Raw genomic sequence first — 22731 nt, forward strand, 5'->3', positions numbered from 1 at the left:
CGGGAGGTGGGATGTGTCTATGCGGATCCACGCGCCAGGCCGTCCGAGCATCCCCACTCAGGCCCCCCATATGGCGTCCGACGCTAGGCCGTATGGTGGGGGGGGGGGCGCATCGTTCATTTGAGATAGCTCCTCTTGACGCCGCCACCGCTTTTGGGTCGTAGGGGACGTCCTTGGACTTGCCGAGAGCATTCCACGTCTCCGTCCACTTGTCGCACGTCTCAATTCTTGCGAAGACGTGGATGAACTTGAACTCGGCGTCGTCATTGTCCTATTGGTAGGCGGTGAACATGGTGACATCTACAAGACACCGGCCGACAAATGTAGAATCGGTGACACAATGAAGAAAAAAAGAGTAAAAGATGTCGGCTTACCTAATCAGCGACGTTGCTGTCGCTTCGGGGTCGCCGGCGCACCTCTTCTTGAATGTCGTGCCATTTGTTGCACGCTTGTTGGATCAAGCCCCAAGGGTGTGACATGTCGGACTCGTTGCAATCATGGACCAACATCTTCAACTCCGGATCGATAAGCCGACGCTCATCATACGCCGCCTTCACCTACTTCCAATAAGTGTCGGCGTGTTGATTCGTGCCGATGAAGCATGCTCACGATCTTCCAAGCTTCGGCGAGGCACTCATCCTCTTTGGGGGTCCACTTGGGTCCTCGGCCTCCGTCGCCGGCCTTCTTCTTCCCCTTAGCTGCCGCCTTCCTCTTCCCCTTCAGGTCGGCCATGGCGGGCTCCTCTGCCCAGCACTCGTAGGCCTCCTCGCCGTCGACCTCATCGGGCGAGGAGCGTAAGCCTCTTCTTCTTGGGTGTAGGTATAGTGGGCATGCTAGTAGCCATCGTTGATCATGTCGGGCACCCTGTGACATTCCGCCTTACGGGTTCGGCGCGGCCTGGCTGCAGCTGCCGGAGTGTCAGCCGATGGCGAAGATCCGGCGTAGGAAAGAGGCCCAAAACGCAGAGGAGGTGAGGCAAAGTTCTTGGGGTTGAATCCGCCGAGACGATCCGCAACGAAGGTGTTTGGGTTGAAACCGCCGTGTGGATCGGTGTCGAGGTAGCCCTGCGAGAGCCGCGAGAGCGACGACATGGCATTCCCATGGTTTTCATCGGGCATATGGGAAGACGCCGGCGAAATGCTCGATGGCGACGATGAAGAACTTTCTTAGCTGCCGCCGCTCCAGTACTGCCCGAAGGAAGGCAATGGCGCCGCCTTGCCGGCCAAGGTCGTAGCCATCTGCGCCGTGGCTGCGGCCTTCTGCGAGTCCATTTGCTAGGCCAGGGCGGCATTACTCTCGGCTTTCTTCTCCCTATTTTGGCGATGGCATTCTCGACTTGGCGATGGGTGCAATCCGCGGCCCAGTCGGTGGCGCTCATCCTAGGCGGATGCTCCAGCCTTGACCCCTTCGGCTCTGCCTCGCCGGCCGCCACGGAGAGAGGCGCTCTGTACTTCTTTGGCGCCATGGCGTTGGGGCAGTGGCAACGTCTGTGGACAATTGGGGTGGGGGGGGGGGAATGGCGGGAGTGGGTGTCCAGGCGGGGGGGGGGGGGGGGGGGGAGGGGAAGGGAGGGAAAAGGGAGGCCGGCGAAAATTTAGAGGGAAATCTGATTTCTCTCGCCGATAGGGGTGGCCCGCATTGCTTTTCGGCTTCAGCCGGCACCACCATAGCCCCCGCCCACCTCCCGCTAGTTGGGTGCGGCGTGGGAGCGCCGGCTAAATTGTTGGGCTGCGGCGGCTACCTTTTGGATTTACGTGAGTGGCATGGATGGATTTTTCAGCGCCGGCTGGAGATGCTCTCACAGATCTTCTCGGCTGGAGCAATGCCGCCGGCAACAAGCCCTTTTTTGACAGCAGCCCACAATGTTCTCCATGCGCAGAGCTTTGAGAATTTCTGTTCTGGTCGAGGGACGAGGGTAATATGCAGCGAAAGTTTCTCACTTACGAGTGGCAGTGAGTAAATAACACCAAAGCAACGCTTCAGAACCAGCTTCGCTATTTGCACTACCGAAAGCACTTTGGTTATGTGCTTTTTTGCTTTAGGAAATACCCTTTGGTTTGCTTTTTGCTTTTCCACAACAGAAACACAGAAGCAATGTGAAACCGCCTGAACTGAATTTCCCTGAAGCTACTGTCTAGGAAAGCTCTCAGAAACTATAACATTGCCTTCTTCTCAGCTTATATGAAGCTTGTTACACTGCCTTCATTATTGTTTTACTGTTGAATCACAATTTCACACAGTACACTCATATCCATCTATGAAATTATACTCATATCCATCTATGAAATTCAGAATATCACACAATGACACAAGAACAAGCAACTGCTCCATTTGACATAAAAAATTGTTCGATCGAAACCAAAATTTCAATTTCTAATTCTCTGAACAAAAAACAATCAACAATAAGAATACAACTGCCGTAGGGCGACACAACACACATTTTCTCAAAACACACAACATTGCGAGACTTCTATATTGCCCAGCAAATAGCTCATAAGCCTTCCACAAAACAAGCTTTGAAGCCAGGGAGTAATCCACCAATTCACACAAAGTATAGGAGAGCCAGGTCTCAGACTAGCACCCAAAAGTTTCCAATGCACCCCAAATCACTTGCTACTGTGCACTCAAAGAAAAGTGTGCTCTAATATATGCATATCTAGAGAAAGCTACGAGAAAATGGACTGAACGGAGTACCTTATTTTTTACCAAAACCTGGTTGGTGTTTTCAGCGGTTCATCTCCCCCTTCCCTTTTTATTTTGGTCCCAACGTATCCGGAGTCAGTCGCACGCATGCAGGCGGGGGTTGGTGCGTGCTCAGTACTGAGTCAACGATTCATATTAGTTGTCGAAATATTACATGTATTAGACGCTTTTTAAGCATAGATACATCCATATTTCGGCAAATTTGAAACAATTAATATGGATCAGAGGGAGTACCTTATTTTTGACGAAAACCAGTAGGCGTAGTTGGTGCCCTCGACAGTTCTTCTCCTCTTCCCTTTCATTTTTGTCTGAATAATCCGGCGGTAATCCACGCCCAGAATTGAAAGGAAGAGGTGCTCTCCACGGTTCTTCTCCCTCGTCCTTAACACTCGCTTGCCTCTTGCAGTGTACAGTATCCATATAATTCAAGACCAAAGAGAATTTGGTCCTCTAGCATTAAATTACAGAAAGTAAATTTAGCAGACAGTCCACACTTGTCCACGCGTGTCTCCCAATCCAGTCCAATCCCCACCCACCAGTCGCCAAAATTGCCCCCCAAGTCCATGCCGTTGGCTCGCCTCCTCTTCCTACTCCCATTCCCATCACCAGTTAACCAGCAGTATACGCCACCACCACTCCAGGAAAACCAACCACCCCACCTTGCTCTGTGAAAGTAAAATGTTCAATTAGTTTGTGTACTGCTGAGGTTGAGAGGCTGTCTCCAAGCCAAATAAATGGAGTTGACCTTAATGAGGTCTCTCCAGCAAGAACGTATGTCCCTGCATCAAGTGACTGGGGGGCAATCACTTTGATTTTACCAACCCTGTGGGCACATAAATAAAAATTCGATTCAGCGAGGCGAACTAATGCATATGAGTGCACCCTAACCATGTTTTCTACAGGAAGTAGAAGCAATCTTGCCTTTTGAGCATTTTCACTGAAACATGAAAATAGCAGGCACACAAAACCTGGATCCAGCAACTGAAACATGGCCCTGGTACGCACATCTGAAGAACAAAAGGTTCATGGGAGTTATATAGGAGTACTGCATAAGAAGCAAAGTCTATCATTCATTCTAGATGGGCAACATCTCACAATGGAGAAGCAAAACATAAAAGCAGATGCACTTGAAATGCATAGACAAAACATATATACTGCAGCATTTTCACAGGGCTGCAGCGATGGTGTATTGGTATGGGACGAAGAAATGCACATCACAGAGGCGCATGTTTTATTAAACAATGTGATGGTTTACCACTGGCTATTAAAGTGATGGGAGGGCTTTTAAGCACAAGACATCCAAGTGAACGTGAATGGGAGATTGTTCTGAACAAGAATCTTCAATGGGAAGAACGGGTCACAGGAGGAACTGAACTACTCGGTACATTTGAGCTGCGAAGATCTATCTCCAGAGCTGAAGCAATGCTTTCTATACTACTCCCTTTTCCCTAAGGGTTCAGATTTCATAGAGGATATAGTTATTAGCATGTGGATCAGTGAAGGGTTTGTTCAGCCCGATGAGAGGTCAGAGTCAAACCAACTAGATCGAGAAGAAATAGGAGTTGAGTACCACCGCGAGTTAGTCGCTAGGAATCTTTTAGAGCCTGACGAGTCAACTGAGAGCGGATGGGTCTACGTCATGCATGACGTTGTCCGTTTCTTTGCTCAATTTATGGCTAGGGAAGAAGCCCTTGTTGTTCTAAGGAACAAACTGACATTAGAAGTCTTCTTTTACATAACCAGAAAATCCGCTGTCTATCTATGAAATTAACTGATTCAATAGTAGAGTGGGATACCCTAGAAAAGCTGGAGTCACTAAGGACATTAGTTATAGCCTGCAGCTTTAAGCCTGGTGGTGGTTCTTCACTTGCTAGTTTTGCTAGTTTACGGGCATTGGATATCAACTTTGCAGACTGTGACTAGTTGGTTGACTATTTGTGTCAGCTGAGGCACCTAAGATACTTGTCATTCAATGAGACAGATATATCTAGGCTGCCACATGACATCCACAAGATGAAATTTCTGGAGCACATTGGACTATTCAATTGTACAAAGCTCAACAAGCTTCCTGACAGCATTACGAAACTGGGGCGTTTAAGGTATATTTCCTTCGATGGGTCCAATGTTGATTTTGTACCCAAGGGGTTTGGTGGACTAACAAATTTGAGGTCCATTTATGGGTTTCCAGCAAAGATGGTTGGGGAATGGTGCACCCTAGAAGAGTTAGAGACACTTTGTCATCTTAGAACTCTTAGAATACAAGTTCTAGAAAATGTGCCTGATGGTTTAGTTGCTGCAAGGGCCATGATTAGCAACAAGAATCATCTAGGCTTTTTGGACTTGAACTGCCACAAGAATGTGGAGGGGAAGAAGTAGAACAGATTAAGGAAAAGGAGCAGCAGCAAATTGAGGCGGTATTAGATGAGCTCTGCCCTCCACGTTACTTGGAGGATCTATACATGTCAGGATACTTTGGTCGTCGGTTACCAAATTGGATGTGGATGCCCACTGCGACCGCCTTTAAGAGCTTGAGGAGTATTATGCTGAAGCGTCTGGACTACTGCACCCAACTACCCAATGGTTTGTGCGGGATCATGAGTTTGGAAGAATTAGCGATCGACTATGCTCCAGCCATCAAACATGTCGGGCCTGACTTCCAAACCCTTGCAAGTGGAGATGGTGGTGCCCTTGTTTCCAGACCGTTCCCTAAACTGAAGAACCTGGAGCTGTGCAGTATGTCTGGATGGAAAAATTGGGATTGGGAGGAGGAGCAGGGCAAAGCCGTGGCCATGCCTGCCCAGGAGCATATCAGTATCATGGACTGCAAGCTCACCCATCTCCCTCCAGGACTTGCTAGCAACGGCAGGTATAATCTGACAACAATGTACCTGAGTGGGCTCAGCATCCTAGCATCTCTGGAGAATTTCCCTTCGGTTGTGGAACTAGATGTGCTCTACTGCCCCAAGCTCAAGAAGATCAGTGGCCTCTTCATGTTGCTGAACATAACCATCACTGATTGCCCAGAGCTAGAAGTGCTGGAGGGTGTCCCGGTGCTCAATAGCATGCTGCTGGAAGATGAGCCATGGGAGATTATTGGAACACCTGCAAGGTGTACACCCAAGGGATATCAAGCTGGACTGCAGCGTCAGCTCCCACAAAACCTTACTATTATCAGGTAGCTCTAACCTTAGGGACAACTGACAAGATTATAACTCTGACGAGATGCGCCACCAACTGTCAGCCATTCTGCTTAAGAATGTAATTGTAATATGAGAATGTAAAAAGAGACTGTAATATATTTTTCAGCTCACCTGTATCAATATATTTTTCAGGCTTGCCTCTTGCACAACAAGTCTCTCATAGACAGGTTTGTTTGGGCTGAACGGCTGAATCTGTAAAGGCATCAAAATTTGCATGCCTGCTGTCAGGTTCATTTATATCACTACATAGGCAGAGCGTCAGCTTACCTCTTCTCCGCACCACAGCTTCAATGGAGTCAGAGCACATCATGCGTTTCATGAGAATGAGCATATAAGTATGTTGAAATCATGACCGCACAGTCTATAGGCTTAAGGACCAATCTTTATTACGGGGTATTATGGATTACCGCCAAAGAGGGTACCTTCCCCGGGTGGTTACCCCGACTCCCTTTCCAGAATTACACATGTCTGCTAATGTATTACCTATTATGCGAAAACAATCGGATTTGTTGTCTAAAAAAATAAAACAAGTGTATATCACTGGCCGGTTGTTTATATTTAAATGTTTGTTGTGGCTTGATACACAAATTGCAGCTCCCATGTATCTTAAGAAATATAAATGACAGAAATGTTTGGAAAAAAAATCTGAAGTGAGTTATCCAACGAAATCTAAACAATTCATGACAGGTAAAGTTTTGTAAGAACACAGACTTCTCATATAATAGAAATTAGTATCATTGAAAATCATTACTACTTAAGATGAAGCATAGCAATAACTCTGGTGGTTGTAATCAAATTTCAATATTTCATCGAATCCATTCATATAAAATTTAAAAAGTGCTAAATTCTGCAAAAAGGCAATGACCATTACAAAAACCTACATAAACTCAGGAGCTCAACCCTCACATATTTCATTTATTGTAGTTCATTATTTGTAAACAAGGAGTAAAATTTTAAGAAAAGATAGCTCTGCCCTCTTTTCTCCCTTAGCACATGTTAAGACACACTACAAAGGGTTACAAAGCCAAGCCCGAACAACTTTGTTCTTATGTTATGAGTACATGGTGACCCTTCTATATGTAAAACTCGACTTGACAGCTAAGAATAGAATCCCACTTTCCTAATAAACTACATATTTATTTTCCTATTTAAACTAACCTCTTCCTAAATAAACTTATATCTTTTCGGACACATTCATTTTCTTAACTAAACATATATCTATGTTACCTAAGAAAAGCAACAACTTTGGCCTGCTCATTGGAGCAGAGAATTAACACATTAAACCTGCAAAAACTGGACAATGGTTGAGCAAATGGTGCAAAGGTCTAAAAAAGAGACTAAGCTCGCTCAGAAGCAATGCAAATAAATGAAACTATTATCTATTAAATAATAGCACACCAGAACACCAGATAGTAGGCTAGTAGCTGCAAGGACCAAAAACAAAACTCCATGGAGCAGATCCTAAGGCCAACCACATTTTTCTCTCGCACTGAAGTTTAAAAGCCCCTTAAATTGTCCTTGCGTAATGATATGATCAGTACAATAATTGCCACATGGATTATCACTATATAGCAGCCAAACTACTGACATGAAGAGCACAGAGAACTGGGCACTGGAATCACAGTTAAATATTTAGCTCGGCGTGAAAACCTCTATTTAGTGAAAACTTATTAACTTCTGATCACAGCCATTAGATCTCAAATAAACGGCTCAGTTGAAAGCTGGAACATCTAATCATTTAAACACATTTTATAAAAAAACACGAGAAAAAAAACTATACTATAGTCTAGCAGATACAGGTGAACTTGTATCCATCTGTCTTTTGAATATAGTTGCCCAAATTCAAATTGACAATCACCGAAGGCAACATCTTTTGGCCTGGGTATGATAGTCTTAAGCGTGCAAGCAAGATAACGAGTAACAGGGGGCACAGGGGCACGAATCTATACCAATATATTAAATTGGAGTTGGTGGTGATGGTATGGACGTCGCGGTACGTCACTTCACTGAAATTATGAATCTGCCATCAATGTCCCCACGTGTCTTTTAATCCCAGCTCCCGCAGTCTTCAAGCGCAGAAAAAACACGTACCTCCCAAAAAAGAAAAAAGAAAAACCAACAGAGCCCTCGTCGCTCCTCCTCCTCTCCTACGAATCTCACCCCCACCCCCTGCCCGATCCGGAACTCGCCGCCGCCCTTCGGATCTCGCCCGCCGCCGCTCTTGTCGCCTCCACCAGCTCGTGCACGTCGGCGGCGTCTGTGTGCGGAAGGCGGCTGCGGACCCGCTGCTCCGTTGCGCGCTCTGACCGCCGCCTCCACGGCTTGTGCGCGCCGGTGGCTCCCCGCGGGACTTGGACGTCAATAGGACGAGCCTGAGGCCGGGATGGCGGTTGCCTTGCGCAAGGCAGCAAGGACCGCGTCGGCGCGAGCCATCGGTGGCCCTACGGACGGGTAGTGGTGCGCGGCGACCAGTGGCCGGACGCGATGTGTGGGCGGCGCACAGGCGTACCTGGCGGCAAGTGGGAGTAGACGGCGCGCGGGAGTGGACGGGCGGCGGGAATCTACGGGCGGAGGCGGTGCGCACAAGCGGGCGGCCGCGCATGGCGGTGTGATGTTTGGTGGCGGGATGAATCGGGACAGGGAGAGGCGGAGTTTGCACTCAGGGTGGATGGAAAGGACAGTGAGAGCGAGAGCGAGAAATTGGGAGAAGAGATTTGAGAAATAAAGTACGGAGTAGAAGTAATAGGAGAGTAGGGCAAGGAGAAATATATAAATAAGACATGTGAAAAAGAGAAAAAGAGACCAGAGTATAGCTCACGAAAATAAACATATCATAATCGCTATATACATATGTGCTCATGAAACACATCAATATTTAATTTGACGTTTTGATACAATTTTTCGTTGTTCCGTAGCAACACACGGGTTCTTTTGCTAATTAACTACTCCCTCCGTCGCATAATATGAGGCACGCACGCATTTCTAGATCGTCAATTTAGCTAATTAAATAATTAAAAAGTTATATATTAGAAAGTTCTTTCGATAACGAATCTAATGGTATACTTTTTGTTAAGAAGCATACTCTAGGCATGCGTGCGTGTTATGGGACGGAGGGAGTATAACATAAAGCATAGACTAACTGCACCAAACGAGAACCTCTGTCTAGGCAATAATAAATAAATTCTAGCATCACACGGTCAAAGGCTAACATACCATGGCATGAGTCAACATCTGACAGGACACTACTTCTAGTATAAATCACACTATGGCCTATACGTACCTCACAACAAGCCTTCTCTACACATACACATAACAACAATCCTAGAAAGAATATGAGACTAGTTAAGACATAAATATGCAATCTAGACGATGCAACTACGACAAACAATTTCTAGAATAAAATGATACCATCACTATGATAAGGACAAGATCAGGGATGGCGACAACGGTACCAGTGCTCCGACAACGGCGGCGACATGGTTTCAGGGATGGCGCGTCCAACGGTATCAATTGCTCGCACAACCTCATAGAGGAGGTAGATGGTGTTCGTCGATCAAATTAGGAGATGAGTTCGAAAGAGCAGAGCCAAAAGCTCTGGATGACGCTCTAGGACTCGTATTTTGCAGCGCGGAGAGGGGGATCGGGAGGTAGATGCCGATGGCCGGCATTCGGGGCGCAACCGCGCGTCGGTTGCAAATGGGGATTAAGGGAGGGAAGATGATTAAAAGCCTAAATTAGGTCGTGAGTGAATGGGTATTGATTCTCCGGTGTCTTTTCGAAGAAAAAATGGTCGATCGATGGGATTTAGTGGGCGGCGGGCACTGGAAACGGCCGGCGGCGTGCGAGCTGCCTTGGTCGAGCGACCGAGGAAGAAGGAAGGCGGCGCTCTTTTTTTGTTGGGAGGAAGGATGGCGGCGCTCGTGCTGAACGATCGGCCACAAGATGGGCCAGGGCAGTGAGGGTGGCCCAAAAAGAAAGAAAAAACAGACGAGAGAAAACGTGGGCCGTAGGTTGGTGACGGGCTGGTTAGGGTGGAGGCTAGTTGGGCCGGCTGGAGTAGCTCTCCAACGCTCGGGCAGTCGGGCTCGGGAGCCCACAAGCCATAAATGCTCGTACAACATAGAGTCCAGACCAGAGGCGGAACTTCACGGCTCATCTCCTCAACCGAACAGCACTATCGACTGACAGATGGAGAAGTGGAGAACAGCGGAAAGGAGGGGAAAGGGGTTGGATCACGCAGCCATGTCCGCGGACGAGACCCAACCGAAGGTAGCCTTCTTCAGGTTTCGCTAAGATTTTCTTCCAAATCTGCCTGTCTGTTAGGGTAGATTTGTTGGATCACCGGAATTTTAGGCATTTTTTGAAGAACGAATTTAACTGATGAGTTTAGCTGCTTCGAAAGGTATGATCAATGCGAGGAATCGATGCCCTTAGTGATGTCAGTGATGCTCGGAATTGTGCTGATTTTACCTTTTTGAGCTCTGATGGATGCTAGCGGGAATTTTTATTTGATAATTATTGATTTGGGCATTGTGAAGATTTTAGTTCGTGAGATTTTGGCCAGGAACAACATGCTCGGCGCCACGCCGTGTTGCTGATTATACGGTAGACAAACAATTGTGCAGTTAGCTCAGTTCGTCCAATCTAATCCCCATTTTTTAGTTATGAGGCCAATTCCAATACATGTGCATCAGGTCTGACTGGCAATTGTTCTACCTTTGTAATATTTGAAAATATTACACCCTTAAGTTCTTTATTCCTTTTCTATGGGTTGAGCTAAACTCCTAAAATACTCATCTTTGACACTCTGGAGAAGATATGCCGTATGCGGTGCAATCATGTTGAGCATTGCCACATAGTGACTGATGCACCGTTGAAAGGATTCTGAGATTAAAACAGTGTGAGCTGGCATTGAATACGATGGATGTTATATATTATGTAGAGGCAATACAATTTGGTGCATTACCAGCTTGCATAACTATTGCTAGATGTACAGCTAAAAACACACACTCTCAAGGGTTAATTTGATATATGCCACTGCAATTTTTGCGAATTCAAAAAATAGCACTGCAATTCCCATCTTTCGACCCATTTGTAGTCGCATGTTTCGAAGAATCTGTAGATTTGTAGTCAAGTTTTTCGAAGGATTGCAGTTGCATATATCAAATTAACCCCACCCTCAATGTTTTCCCAAAATCTTCTGCTTTTTCTATAATATTATCCAATTTTTGTATGGTTTTCACAGATATCATGATATGATGCAAACTAAGACTTTCCAGTCACTGAAATAAACCGTGTTTTTCATTTTGCTGAGGATATCGCTGTTGTCTATATGACCATCGTTTAAAAGACAAATTCTAGATTTACAAAAAGAAGACATACTCTAGACAGTGATCTGATTTTAGTGGTCTGTCAGATTTTGTGTTGCCTAATGAGGTGTATTCTATATAATATTGCAGGCCTGTGATGAGAGAATAGACCTTAGTGTAGCTGCCTCGTATCAAGCTGAAAATGGCTCCATCACTACAGTTGGTTCTATGGAATCAGAGAAGGCGGCTTATGCATTTCTTCCTCAAACTCCTATCGAGTCAACTGATGATCACCTTGTTGAGTTCGCTGAGGCTATGAGAAGTAATAAACTAATACTAGTAGAAATACTTGACATCATTTGAAGTCTGTCACTCTACTATATAATGCTTATATGTTCATGTGCTTAATATAATTTGCAATTCAAAGCTGTTGCAAAAGCACTGCGGCAAGTTGCAGAAGGGAAAGCTGCTGCTCAAGCAGAGGCAGCAGAGTGGAAGCGCAAGTATGAATTAGAGAAGGCAGTCAAGGCACACAAGCATCACAGTTTAATTAAAGGTCTGCTTTACACAATTTGAGCTTGTATTATGCTAGTATTATCAAATAATACTTCAAAACATCTTGATGTCATATTTTCATATATGATATATTACCATTCGATCAGCCTCCTGTATGTGTACTGAAGTTCTACCTTCTATGCGCAGAACGTTAATGAAATTTCTAAAGAAGCCTGTAAACATAGTTTATGACTCATGCACATCAATTTTCATAGCCCACTAAGAACATGATTGGACATACATTAGGATATTGTCCATCAAGTTAATAAAATAATCACTCTCCTACAGTCCTACCATGCACTTGATTCTGACAAGAAAAATGATGCTGAAACTATAATATGTGCAGGCTGCAGCAACTGTGTTAAGGATAAGCTAGAGCATTTGGCTAGTAAACTGACACTGGAGACTGCCTCAGCTGATCAAGCAGGCTGTTGCGGAAACCATGGGATCTGTTCACGTCAAATTCTCCAGGACCAATGTCCTGGACCTAACCGAAAATCAGATGATGATAAGATTGTTGGACAAAAGGTATTTATTTTCAAGATTCACCTAATCTGACACATGAGGATGCTGCTTACATTTTAGGAAGTAGTAGAACCTTGTCAATCTTTAACTACTGTTTAAATGTATTGCTATCCATTTCTGGGATTGTGGTTCTAGTTATCAGCATATTGTTTATCTAGTCAGAGCAATAAAACCCATTGAACTTTTTGCACATTAAACTTCTGGTTATAGCTTACCTTTGATTGTTCAATCTATCGGAGAAGAACTTCCCTGATAACTGATAATCACAAGCAGTTTTCTGTGACATTTTGTTTGTGATGCACAATTAACAGGAACGCCTTTCATCTTTTGGTACAGTTGGAAGAAGAAAATGTATTCTTTTATTAGAAAGTTCTTTTTCCTTATATTTGCAGGCACCATTTAGGCTTTCATGGGGACTCAATGGGGATAAGAGCGGTCAGCACAAGCATGATTTTGTGTCCTTTGAAAAAGGGGATATAACAACCGCAGAACGCAGCAATAAGCAGGTAGCCCTTTTTGCTCAGTTTGATCCATTTTGAGCAGAATATCATTTTTGTTGATATAATCTCATTGTTGCTGCATCTTTTTTCATGTCCACAAATACTGTGCTTACAGATTTTGTTAAAATGGGAATCCCCTCCACAAACAGTTCTTTTTGTGACTAAACCTAATTCTAGTGCTGTGCATACTCTCTGTTCTGAAATGATTCGGTATGTTTCCTTGCTGCTTATCGTGATTATTTTTCACTAATATAAATTATCTCGATTTCTGTATTACACATAGTCCTTATTTCTCCTACTTATGTTGTGTGAAACTGTGTTGTATAATATCGTTGCTCATATGTCCTGAGTGTTGTGTGCATTTTTTGCAGATGGCTTAAAGAACATAATAATATGAACATCTTTGTAGAGCCACGAGTTAGCAAGGAACTAGTGACTGAAGATTCATACTTCAACTTTATTCAGACATGGGATAATGGTAAGTGTTTTTTAGTGTAGAGCCCAGGTGTACTCTTGTACCATCTCATTGTCAACACTCAAGCACCTAAATTTCTCTCATGCTTTTAACTGGTAACATTGGTATGAGATCTAGTTACCTCGAGCAATTATTCTTTCGTATGAGTAAGGGAAATGCGTTTGTACAAACATCTTTATAAAAAAAAAAACTCGACCTGCAAGGGGTAAAAGCCACCCCTGGGCATTGTGCTAAGAAGAAGACCTTCTCACGCAGATCGAGAACCCCCGAACCCCTGCCCCACCCATACAGAGCGATCACTGTAGCCCGTGTGAGACCGAGCCGGATCTGAGATGCGCTTCAGGCGCGGGACAGATGAGAGGATTTTTTAACCCCAGCCTGGAATTCGCTCCCAAGGGGAGTCAAACTCAGGACCTGAGGAGTTGCTACTAGAGCCACTAGCCATTACAGTAGGAACTGTGAGTATTGAGATTCGAAGGAGCTTTGTTCTTGGTAGTCTTGGTGTAAACAAGTTATCTCACACAAAAATGACAACAATAAACAAGTTATCTCACACAAACATGCTCCTTAGATTCTCAATACTCACTATAATTGTTACCGACTTGCTTCTAAGTGCTAATGCGTGAGTACTCATTTATTAATTATTAAGCATTTCCTTTTTCATTGATGAAATTAACTAATTATATTCAGTAAAGTTCTTCTGTACTTCTTTTATTGATGATTTATGATATCATTGATTTTACTGTTTTAGTCACATATAACCTTTTTCTAGTGCTCAGCTAATCAGAAATATTTGATAGACCAGGAAATGAAGACATTGCACACAAAGGTTGATCTCATTGTAACTCTTGGCGGTGATGGAACTGTTTTGTGGGTATGCAGCTCAAGTATTGTGACAATTTATTGAATCTGGATGTTGTGTGGTTAGTTTGACACCTTAAGCTCTTTTGGTTAGTTCAGCCTTTTAATAAAACATACCGAGATATAAATAGTTTTCCCTACAGGCCTACAATGTTGCATAAATTAGAAGAAATGATGTGTTTCCCCTCTCCTGTTATTTTCCTCACAGAGTAAGGATAACCAAATGATTGGAGTTGTTCTGTAGCTTCACGATTATGAAACTGTATTTCTTTCCAGGTTCTGTTAACGCAATAACAAAATTAGGATCAGTTGCATATAACATGAAGGAAACCGAGTAACTATCATATATATGCAAATACACACAAGCTATGTGGGTAGAAGAGGTTTGGAAGATAGATGATTGAATAAGCTTAATAAGAGGAACTTTGAGGAAAGTACCCACACTGTTAAGCATCACTCAAGTGCAAGATGTTGAAGAAGATGATTGTGTACATTTCAAAGTTAACAGCCATTGGAGAGTGATTTTTTATTTTTCCACTAAGATGACGGTTGATTTCTTTGTGGCAACAATTAACCCTTTTTAGGCATTGTCAATTGTGAGCAAGTTTAGTTCTGCGAATAATAGCACTGACTCACTGAGTTCTTGTTTGATACAATTTTAATAGTAATAAATGCACATATACACATAGCTCAGTCACCTTATCTTTGGTCAATCGGACCCATGTGCTGTGTTAGATTTTATGAAGCACCATGCTAACATGGTTTGTGTGGCAACTTTGGGAAGATTGCTGAAATTGAAGGACTAAAGGATAAGCAAAGAGAACCAAGCATAGCTTGGGTGGTCAGCCAGCCAGGTGTGCTGGCAGCCACCAGAGCTCGATCCTCGAAGGTTGCACTTTGGTGTCTCACTTTGTGAAAATTATATATCTATATATTGTCGGACTGCAATCACGCAACTCTTACAGTATAACTTCAAAAAAGGATAAGCAAACTATACGTGTTCAGATTTTTTTCCCATAACTTCTACTTGCGCATATCTCATAACCTTCTCCAATCTAGCTATTACAGTTGGTAGTATAAGTTGAAGAATATCCTAATCTTGAATAACTCCATAACCAAAATGCCACCTGTGTTATGTTGAAACAACTTATGTCTTGTTTTTTTTTCCTCGAACACACCTAATTATGTGTCATTTTGCACTAGAGGAAAGTGCCAGGCGCAAGTCTTAGAAACACCGAACCAAAAAACAAAAGGAAAAAACAACAAGGGGAACCAAAACAAAAAACTGGACACCTAGGCTACACACTCTCAGGGAGCCCTGTCGGGAGGTCAAGCGTTCTTATACCTTGTTTTGTTCTCCAAAATTTTCAGAATGTACGGCTTGTTTTATGATCTCCTTAAGCTAGATAGTGACTTGAAACATCTCTTAAACAGGCTGCATCATTGTTCAGAGGACCAGTTCCCCCAGTCGTTGCCTTCTCTCTTGGATCATTGGGCTTCATGACTCCCTTCCGTATCCTTGAATACTCGATAGCCATGTTGCTAAACTGTATGTCTGTTTTACGTTTGTCATTACATTAATATTTGAATATTGCACTTCTACCTTGTCAACTCTGGGTAGCAGATCCATTGTACATTTGGTTCTGTATGCAACTGCCCATAGCAGAATAACTGACATGTTTGCTCTCAGAGTCTCAGAGATTCACATGAATTCATAGTTACTATAAAATGTCTATACTAGGGTGCTTACATACTTTGTGCCAGACTACCAGTGTATCTATCTGTCAGTAATACATCATCATTTTTTTTACTCAGCAGAGCTTTATGCTCTATGCTCACCCACCATAATTATACGTTTGTCCTTAACTTGAGCTAAGCAAGCGAGCAGTATCGTGAATGCTTGGGCAATGTACTGAAAAGACCATTTACCATAACGCTAAGGAGCCGTCTGCAGTGTCAAGTAATCCGTGATGCGGCTAAGGATGAAGTTGAGACTGAGGAACCAATTATAGTGCTAAATGAAATTACAATTGACCGTGGAATGTCATCTTACCTTACCTACTTAGAATGTTACTGTGATAGTTCTTTTGTTACATGCGTACAAGGAGATGGGCTAATAATATCAACGACATCAGGAAGCACAGCATACTCATTGGCAGCTGGAGGATCGATGGTTCATCCCCAGGTTTACCTTTACTCTACATAAAATTCCTGGATGTTTAACCGTTGGTTCTTGAGCGAGCGTTTTTTATTTCTCGGTTTCTCATTTAAGTTGTCCATATATAGTGCAACTCTGATGCTATGTTTTGCCGGTACATGCAGGTCCCAGGGATCCTGTTCACACCAATCTGCCCTCACTCGTTGTCATTTCGGCCCTTGATACTGCCGGAATATGTTACTCTGCGCGTGCAAATACCATTCAACAGCAGAGGGCAAGCATGGGCATCCTTCGATGGCAAGGGTAGGATTCAGCTAGGACCAGGGGACGCGCTCATCTGCAGCATATCTCCTTGGCCTGTGCCCACAGCTTGCCTGGTGGACTCCACGACGGACTTTCTACGGAGCATCCACGAGGGCCTCCACTGGAACCTCAGGAAGAGCCAATCGTTGGATGGCCCTGCTGCGTGATCGACCAAGTTTAATTGCACGGCAGCATGTGTCGTGGCTGAGCCTGAGATGTGTGATATTTCAAAGCATCTCCTCGCAGTCGCAGCCCAACAAAAAACGGAGCAGACGTAGCATGCTCTGGTGTTAGTTCGGTTCTTGAACGGGTCCTTTACCGATTTACGTGATTATTACGTTCTATATACACTAGGCATTAAAAAGGTATGTGGGTACATATTATGGTGTCAGTCTCGTGTGAACTACGGCGGCAATAACGAGCGGATTTCTTCCTTGCTTCTTATATCCCGAAAGAAGAGAGATTAAGGCGAAAATACAATGTCATAGGACCTGATTGGACTGGGGATTGTGCGTGCCCGAAGTCCAAACACTGATGAGTAGATGTTGCATGGACTGAGCATGCCAGCCAGCTGAAACTTGGAGTATGCCGGCAAACCAGCCATCCAATCGGGCGCAAGCGCGCGCACTGAAAAATACCGCGACTCGGCAAGCTGCCTCGTCCCCCTAGGCTGTTGCGCCGGTTCTCACCAATTTATCATCCGTGTAATCGCTCTTTTGAAAGCTGGCAAGCTAGCGCAAGAAGGCAAGCGTCACACACAATCATCGGGGGAATAACGGAAGTCGGCCCGTCGTCAATCGGACTCGCTGGTCTCACTCTCACCTGGAATGGATGCTGAAAAAACCGAAGCAACCTGCCGCAGCAAACCATTTTGCGCCAGAAGCGTACGTAGCCTATATTCCAACCCAGTTACCCAGCCAAGAGAAGCGCAGCCACACACCTTTCTTCCCCAGACGAGAGACGAGCCCCCTCCGCGGCCACCGCACACCTGTCCCGCTGCTTCGCGCCCCTCGGCACGGGTCTCGCTCTCGCCCGCCCCCCAAATCAGGACTTCCTTTTATCTCCACGCCGAGCCCGGCGGTGCCGCGTCCGGTCCGAGCGAGAGCCCTATCCGGCGCACGTCCGTCCACTTCGCCCGAAACGCCCAAACCCCATCGGTTCGTCTAATAACACTCCAAACGCTTCTTCCACTCCGGGCCTCCGGTCTCCTACTATATCCACCTCCACCACCCCTCTTATCTCCTCTTCCTCCCTTTTCCCTCCCTCGCCCATCACCTCCGCCATGGCCACAGCCGCGGCCTCCCTCCTCGTACCGCCTTCCTCCGCCGCGTGCTGCGCGGGGCCGGCCACGTCCCGCGCGCTGTTCCCCACCTCCGTTCCCTCGCTGCGCGCCTACCCGCGGCTCCTCCTCGCGTTCCGCCGCCCCGCCGCGGCGGCCGTCGCGGACCCGCAGGGCGCGGGCGCGGCCGTGCTAGAGGAAGAGGAGGCGGACGACCAGACGCCCGTCCAGTTCGACGACGCCGACGACGACTACGAGGACGGCTACGGCGGGCGCGGCCCCGCCTTCACGCCTCCCACCCGCCCGCGCACCGGCAAGGCCGCCCTCCCTCTCAAGCGCGACCGCGTACGCCACCTAAACGAACCCCCGTGCGCCTCATTTATTAATCCGTACAGTAACAATTTTGAAACGGATAGAGTGATGCCATGCTCCTCGACGACGGTGTGTTTGTTGCAGACGAGGTCCAAGAGGTACCTGGAGATACAGAAGCTGAGGGAGAGCAAGAAGGAGTACGGCGTGCGCACGGCACTCTCGCTCATGAAGCAGGTCTCCAACGCCCGATTCGTCGAGTCGGCGGAGGCGCATTTCCGCATGAACCTCGACCCTAAGTACAATGACCAGCAACTCCGCGCCACGGTATCATTTCTTCGTGTTTCTGTTAATGGTCTTTGCTTGCTTGTTTGTTTGTTCTCTCTTCCGTTTGTTTGATTTGGATTTGTGTTGGTGAGCGCAGGTGAATTTGCCCAAGGGGACGGGACAAACCGTCAAAATTGCAGTTCTTACCCAAGGTGAGTGGCCACCGGTTGCGTGGTGTTTCTAGATAGTTAGTGCGGGTTGCGGAATCCATGCAAATTGCACTCGGCGATGCATGGGTTGATTGGATCGCTGTGCTATTGGTAATTTGCATAGTTGTGCTGTTTGACCATACCTTGTTCATCAGTGTGGTGATTGATTGAATTCGAGGCACTGCTTCAGATTTTTTTTTTGCGTGTTTATATTTTTGGAAGCTATTGGCTTCAGCATTGTATTGTTCGAGCCAGCATTTGAGGGGTTATGGAACAAGGCCATCAACATCATTGGTCAATATGTTATTGATACATAAATCACCAATGGAATTCAAAAATCATGATTGAAAAATTGTTAGGAGTAATACAGTTCCTGTTGGGTTGGAAGAAAATAGTTGTCTTAGATGGCAACCTCAGCAGAACCTCTCAATTAGTTTGTTATGTTCATGATGTTTCTACTTCTGCTCATATACATAAGATGTCAGTAGGGCTACCACTCTGGTTTATTGCATGTCATGAGTTTGTTGAGTAATTTGAACTCTTCTTTCACAATACTTTTGTATTTATTTGTTCTTACCTTTATATATTAGTGATTATCTGATGTTCTTGCAGGTGAGAAGATAGATGAAGCGAGAGCTGCAGGAGCTGATATTGTTGGCGCAGATGACTTGATCGAACAAATAAAAGGAGGTTTCATGGAGTTTGACAAATTGATTGCATCACCTGATATGATGCCTAAGGTATGCCAGTGGGACTAGCTCTGTGCGAGTCATCTTTGAAGCAGCTTCAATATCCACATGCAGGGTTGGTCAGGCATATTTTTAGCTAAGCAATTTGTGAAACACTTGGGCATGTGCCTTGCACCAAAACAAAATTTTAGATATGAATTTGACTAGGAATACAATAATACAGAGATGCCTTCTTATTAGCTATGATGTTCGGATGCATTCCATGCACATTTTTTGTTGTTGCTATAGTTCGCTCTTTTTCTCTTTCTGTGAAAGGGTCGTGTTCCGATAATATTGGATGTAAGGTAATGTGCAATATTGCCACAATAGTTTAAAACAGATCATTTGACTTGTTTCTACTTTCTACTCTTAGGTCTTATGTTACGGTTGAGAGTACCAAATAATCGAATACAATATTTTCTAAAACACTATTCTTTATACTGAGTATAAGAATTCAGGTGTTTCATTCTGTTACAGACAGAGTTATAGTAGATGTAGGGGCCATGGAGTGCTATATTAATTGGTCCCCAGATCTTCCATGCTCATGTAAGCGACCACTGTGTGCTCCTGCTGTTGGTTGTCAATCTCAGCTATTCATTTACTTTTCAGGTTGCTAGCTTGGGTAAGATTCTAGGACCAAGAGGATTGATGCCTAACCCCAAAGCTGGTACTGTTTCTCCAAACATTACTCAGGTAATATGCAGACTTTTTACAGTTTCCTATAAATATTGCTTGTGAATCATCAATCATGTCTATGTTTCTTGGGTTCGACATTCTACACTGACACCGGTGAAAAGTAGATGTTGGACGTCTACCTTGAGTAATCAATACTCAGATGTTGACCTCTTTTTTCCTTGTGTAATTGCCTGCATTTCCATGGCTGAAGGTTCATACACAATGGATAGATACCTTGCAACTTGAATCTGTAGTTTCATGGTTTGGTTGTACTGAGGAAAGTTGCTTTTACTGACTGAAATGGAGAGGGGTAACTAGAAAAGATACATGTGGGTTTGGAGGGCCATCAGTTTTGTGGAAGTGAACTGGTGATTATGTTAACACCACGGATTGCCTTGGCTAAAAGCACAGTAACAGTAATATAAATAAATACAATCTTTATAGTCATTGTTGACACTGATAGCTGAACAAAGAACCTTTTTTCGTGATGTTGCAAAATCGATCTGGTTATGTGCTGCCGTGTGGTAGTTTTCTCCTTATTATGCAAATACAAGTCATGCTAGAATCCGTGCCAGTTGAACCTTTTTCAGGTTGGGTCATCAGAAAAGCATCTAAATTGGTCACCTGACTTTTTGTATTACTAGATTGGTCATGAAGTGTACTTCCATACTGTATCATGTTATGGTTTGTAGCAACAACAAACTATGGGGTAGTACCTTGAAGCCCGTAGAGAATGACGAGGTTTATTATGCTAATTGTGCACATGGTTCCAGGCTATTGATGAGTTCAAAAAAGGTAAAGTAGAATTCAGAGTTGACAAGACAGGAATTGCTCACATTCCTTTCGGCAAGGTTAACTTCCCTGAAGAAGACCTTATTGCAAACTTCATGGCTGTTGTTGTAAGATATCTGCTCCTATAAACATCTCTGTTGATGTCACTCAGATTTTATGTTTGCTTACTTTTTGTCATCTCTTTCCAGCGCTCTATCGAGAGGAACAAACCATCTGGTGCAAAGGGGATATATTGGAAAACGGCATATGTATGCTCATCAATGGGACCTTCAATCAAGCTGAACATAAAAGAAATGCTCGACTATGGCACAGAATCATCTGACTAGATGTCATGACAAGCACCAATTAAGCCATCCAGCATTTGATACCAACTTCACAAACTTGACCATTCATCCCTTGAGATAAACATACCAAGAAACACGGTTGTTAGGGAAGATTTGGAAGTGCTTAGGTACAGTTTTTTTTAGTTTCACGGGCATCCGGCATCAGCAATTAAACAATGCCCAGACCAACAAACAGGGGGGTAATGTTGGTCATTTGTATTTATGAGCGAATTATGCATGCACTTATAGATGTCTCTCTCTGAGATGTTTGTTGTAAGTTCAATGTTTTGTCAATAGTCATCCTTGAGATTATGCCAATATTTTGTTCTCACCTGCCATCCCGCAAGCCCTGTGGTTCCTGAATCGTACAATTCTTGAATGACTTGTTGGGGATACAGTTTGAGCATCAGGAAGGTAAAATAAGTAGTCCCTGCTTTGTGAATTTTTCGAAGCAAACTTGGAAGTCAGAATCACTCTAAATCTTTTACCTATGGTGAGCTGGGTTATGATTTTCCTCCTGTGACCTGAAAGAGATCTTATTAGGACTGGAACATATGGTGCAAACTTTGTTAAGACTTAAGATGCCAGTGACATATGTTGTACTTTTTCACTGTGCAAACTTGTTTCAACTGTCATTTATATTAGCTAGTGTGTAACATGTTAGCAAATCGTCTGTCCATCAGCAAACAGCAGCATTAGCTACCGCTTTACCACTTGTCAGTAATTTGATGTTGATATGTGTAATAGGTGAGCAATAGTTCAGACTGTTGACTAATACTATGAAATAATATATTTTGACATAACTAATACTGTGAAGGTGAAGTGTCTTCCTTGCAGAAAAAAAGAGAAATTTGAAGTGACGGTCAGAGAAACAGAATTACAGAGCAGGCATACGGACAGAAAAGGCCTGACCAAAGTTTAATGATCACGTGGGCAAAAGGTTTAAAAATGTCGAAAGTGATCACAAAAAAGCATCTCTATACAAATATACTCATGTGATCACACTAAAAAAAGCACATCAAACATGTTAGTTTTGGATCTAATTCCTACTAGTACAGTAGTAGACAAAAGGCCAGCCAGCTGCTTTTCGAAGAAGAGCCATCGTGGTGCACGTTATTTATCAGGAACTAGAGTTATATCCTTTTACATCCACTAAGAAATCCGGAGGATCTCCGATCGACTCGTTAAGACACGAGCGTCCATATTACCTTTCCTAAGGCAATGTTCAAAGGCAACATCAACGAAATTACGACAGACAGAGATGCAATCCTCATAGATCGCTTCCGCGGGACTGATGGTGTTGCCTCCCGTCTTCAGAGTTTCGATCACCGCAACACAATCGGAGTTGACCACAATTCTGTTACATCCTACCGAATTTGCCAAGTTCAAGCCGTCATGGAGCGCTCAATCCTCTGTCGTGGGCGCATCTTCAATGAACGAAAACTTACAGTTCGATGCTTCAATGAAATAAACATGATCGTTCAGTAAAATGGAGCAGTTCACACTGTAAGCCGCATTTACATTTCACTTCACATAATCTTCCTATGGTTTTCTTCGGCC

The 22731-nt window shown here is 44.4% G+C and overlaps 2 protein-coding genes and 1 long non-coding RNA gene across 5 annotated transcripts; 2 read left to right on the plus strand and 1 right to left on the minus strand.

Moving 5' to 3' along the window:
* Positions 1 to 2304: 2304 nt before the first annotated feature.
* Positions 2305 to 8791, minus strand: LOC100841938. 2 transcript variants are annotated; one of them, XR_001405751.2, is made up of 5 exons: positions 6015 to 8791; positions 5890 to 5949; positions 5592 to 5805; positions 2938 to 3368; positions 2305 to 2820 (listed from the first exon to the last, which is right to left on the minus strand). It is a non-coding gene; the product is annotated as an uncharacterized LOC100841938 (long non-coding RNA). The 2 variants fall into 2 exon arrangements; XR_002963974.1 differs by lacking the exons at positions 2305 to 2820; positions 2938 to 3368 and adding an exon at positions 3626 to 3710.
* A 1227-nt stretch (positions 8792 to 10018) lies between these two features.
* On the plus strand, positions 10019 to 17038 carry LOC100841633 (putative NAD kinase 3). Of its 2 annotated transcripts, XM_010233161.3 has the most exons (12): positions 10019 to 10172; positions 11363 to 11534; positions 11640 to 11768; positions 12114 to 12295; positions 12685 to 12798; positions 12908 to 13002; positions 13164 to 13270; positions 14068 to 14141; positions 14913 to 15017; positions 15563 to 15641; positions 16006 to 16313; positions 16451 to 17038. In XM_010233161.3, exons 1-12 carry the CDS (start codon positions 10092 to 10094, stop codon positions 16754 to 16756), a joined length of 1752 nt encoding a protein of 583 aa, XP_010231463.1. In that variant the 5' UTR covers positions 10019 to 10091; the 3' UTR covers positions 16757 to 17038. The 2 variants fall into 2 exon arrangements, with proteins under 2 accessions (XP_010231463.1, XP_003568558.1); XM_003568510.4 differs by lacking the exon at positions 14913 to 15017.
* Positions 17039 to 17776: 738 nt separating this feature from the next.
* Positions 17777 to 21465, plus strand: LOC100842737 (50S ribosomal protein L1, chloroplastic). The gene is made up of 7 exons (XM_010233162.3): positions 17777 to 18213; positions 18325 to 18504; positions 18602 to 18656; positions 19266 to 19393; positions 19991 to 20074; positions 20830 to 20955; positions 21037 to 21465. The coding sequence occupies exons 1-7, from the start codon at positions 17872 to 17874 to the stop codon at positions 21172 to 21174; spliced, it is 1053 nt and encodes a 350-aa protein (XP_010231464.1). The 5' UTR covers positions 17777 to 17871; the 3' UTR covers positions 21175 to 21465.
* Positions 21466 to 22731: the final 1266 nt, after the last annotated feature.

The sequence above is a fragment of the Brachypodium distachyon genome, chromosome 2, assembly GCF_000005505.3.
Source record: "Brachypodium distachyon strain Bd21 chromosome 2, Brachypodium_distachyon_v3.0, whole genome shotgun sequence".
Classification (NCBI taxonomy): Eukaryota; Viridiplantae; Streptophyta; class Magnoliopsida; order Poales; family Poaceae; genus Brachypodium; species Brachypodium distachyon.

What these genes read in the sequence shown, in the direction of transcription:
- LOC100841633 (XM_010233161.3), top strand. Translation starts at nt 10,092, where the DNA reads ATGGAGAAGTGGAGAACAGCGGAAAGGAGGGGAAAGGGGTTGGATCAC. An exon ending in CGGACGAGACCCAACCGAAG is followed by an intron (nt 10,173 to 11,362) that starts GTAGCCTTCTTC and finishes ATAATATTGCAG; the next exon opens with GCCTGTGATGAGAGAATAGA. An exon ending in GGGCTTCATGACTCCCTTCC is followed by an intron (nt 15,642 to 16,005) that starts GTATCCTTGAAT and finishes ACTTGAGCTAAG; the next exon opens with CAAGCGAGCAGTATCGTGAA.
- LOC100842737 (XM_010233162.3), top strand. Translation starts at nt 17,872, where the DNA reads ATGGCCACAGCCGCGGCCTCCCTCCTCGTACCGCCTTCCTCCGCCGCG. An exon ending in AATTGCAGTTCTTACCCAAG is followed by an intron (nt 18,657 to 19,265) that starts GTGAGTGGCCAC and finishes ATGTTCTTGCAG; the next exon opens with GTGAGAAGATAGATGAAGCG. An exon ending in CACCTGATATGATGCCTAAG is followed by an intron (nt 19,394 to 19,990) that starts GTATGCCAGTGG and finishes TTTACTTTTCAG; the next exon opens with GTTGCTAGCTTGGGTAAGAT.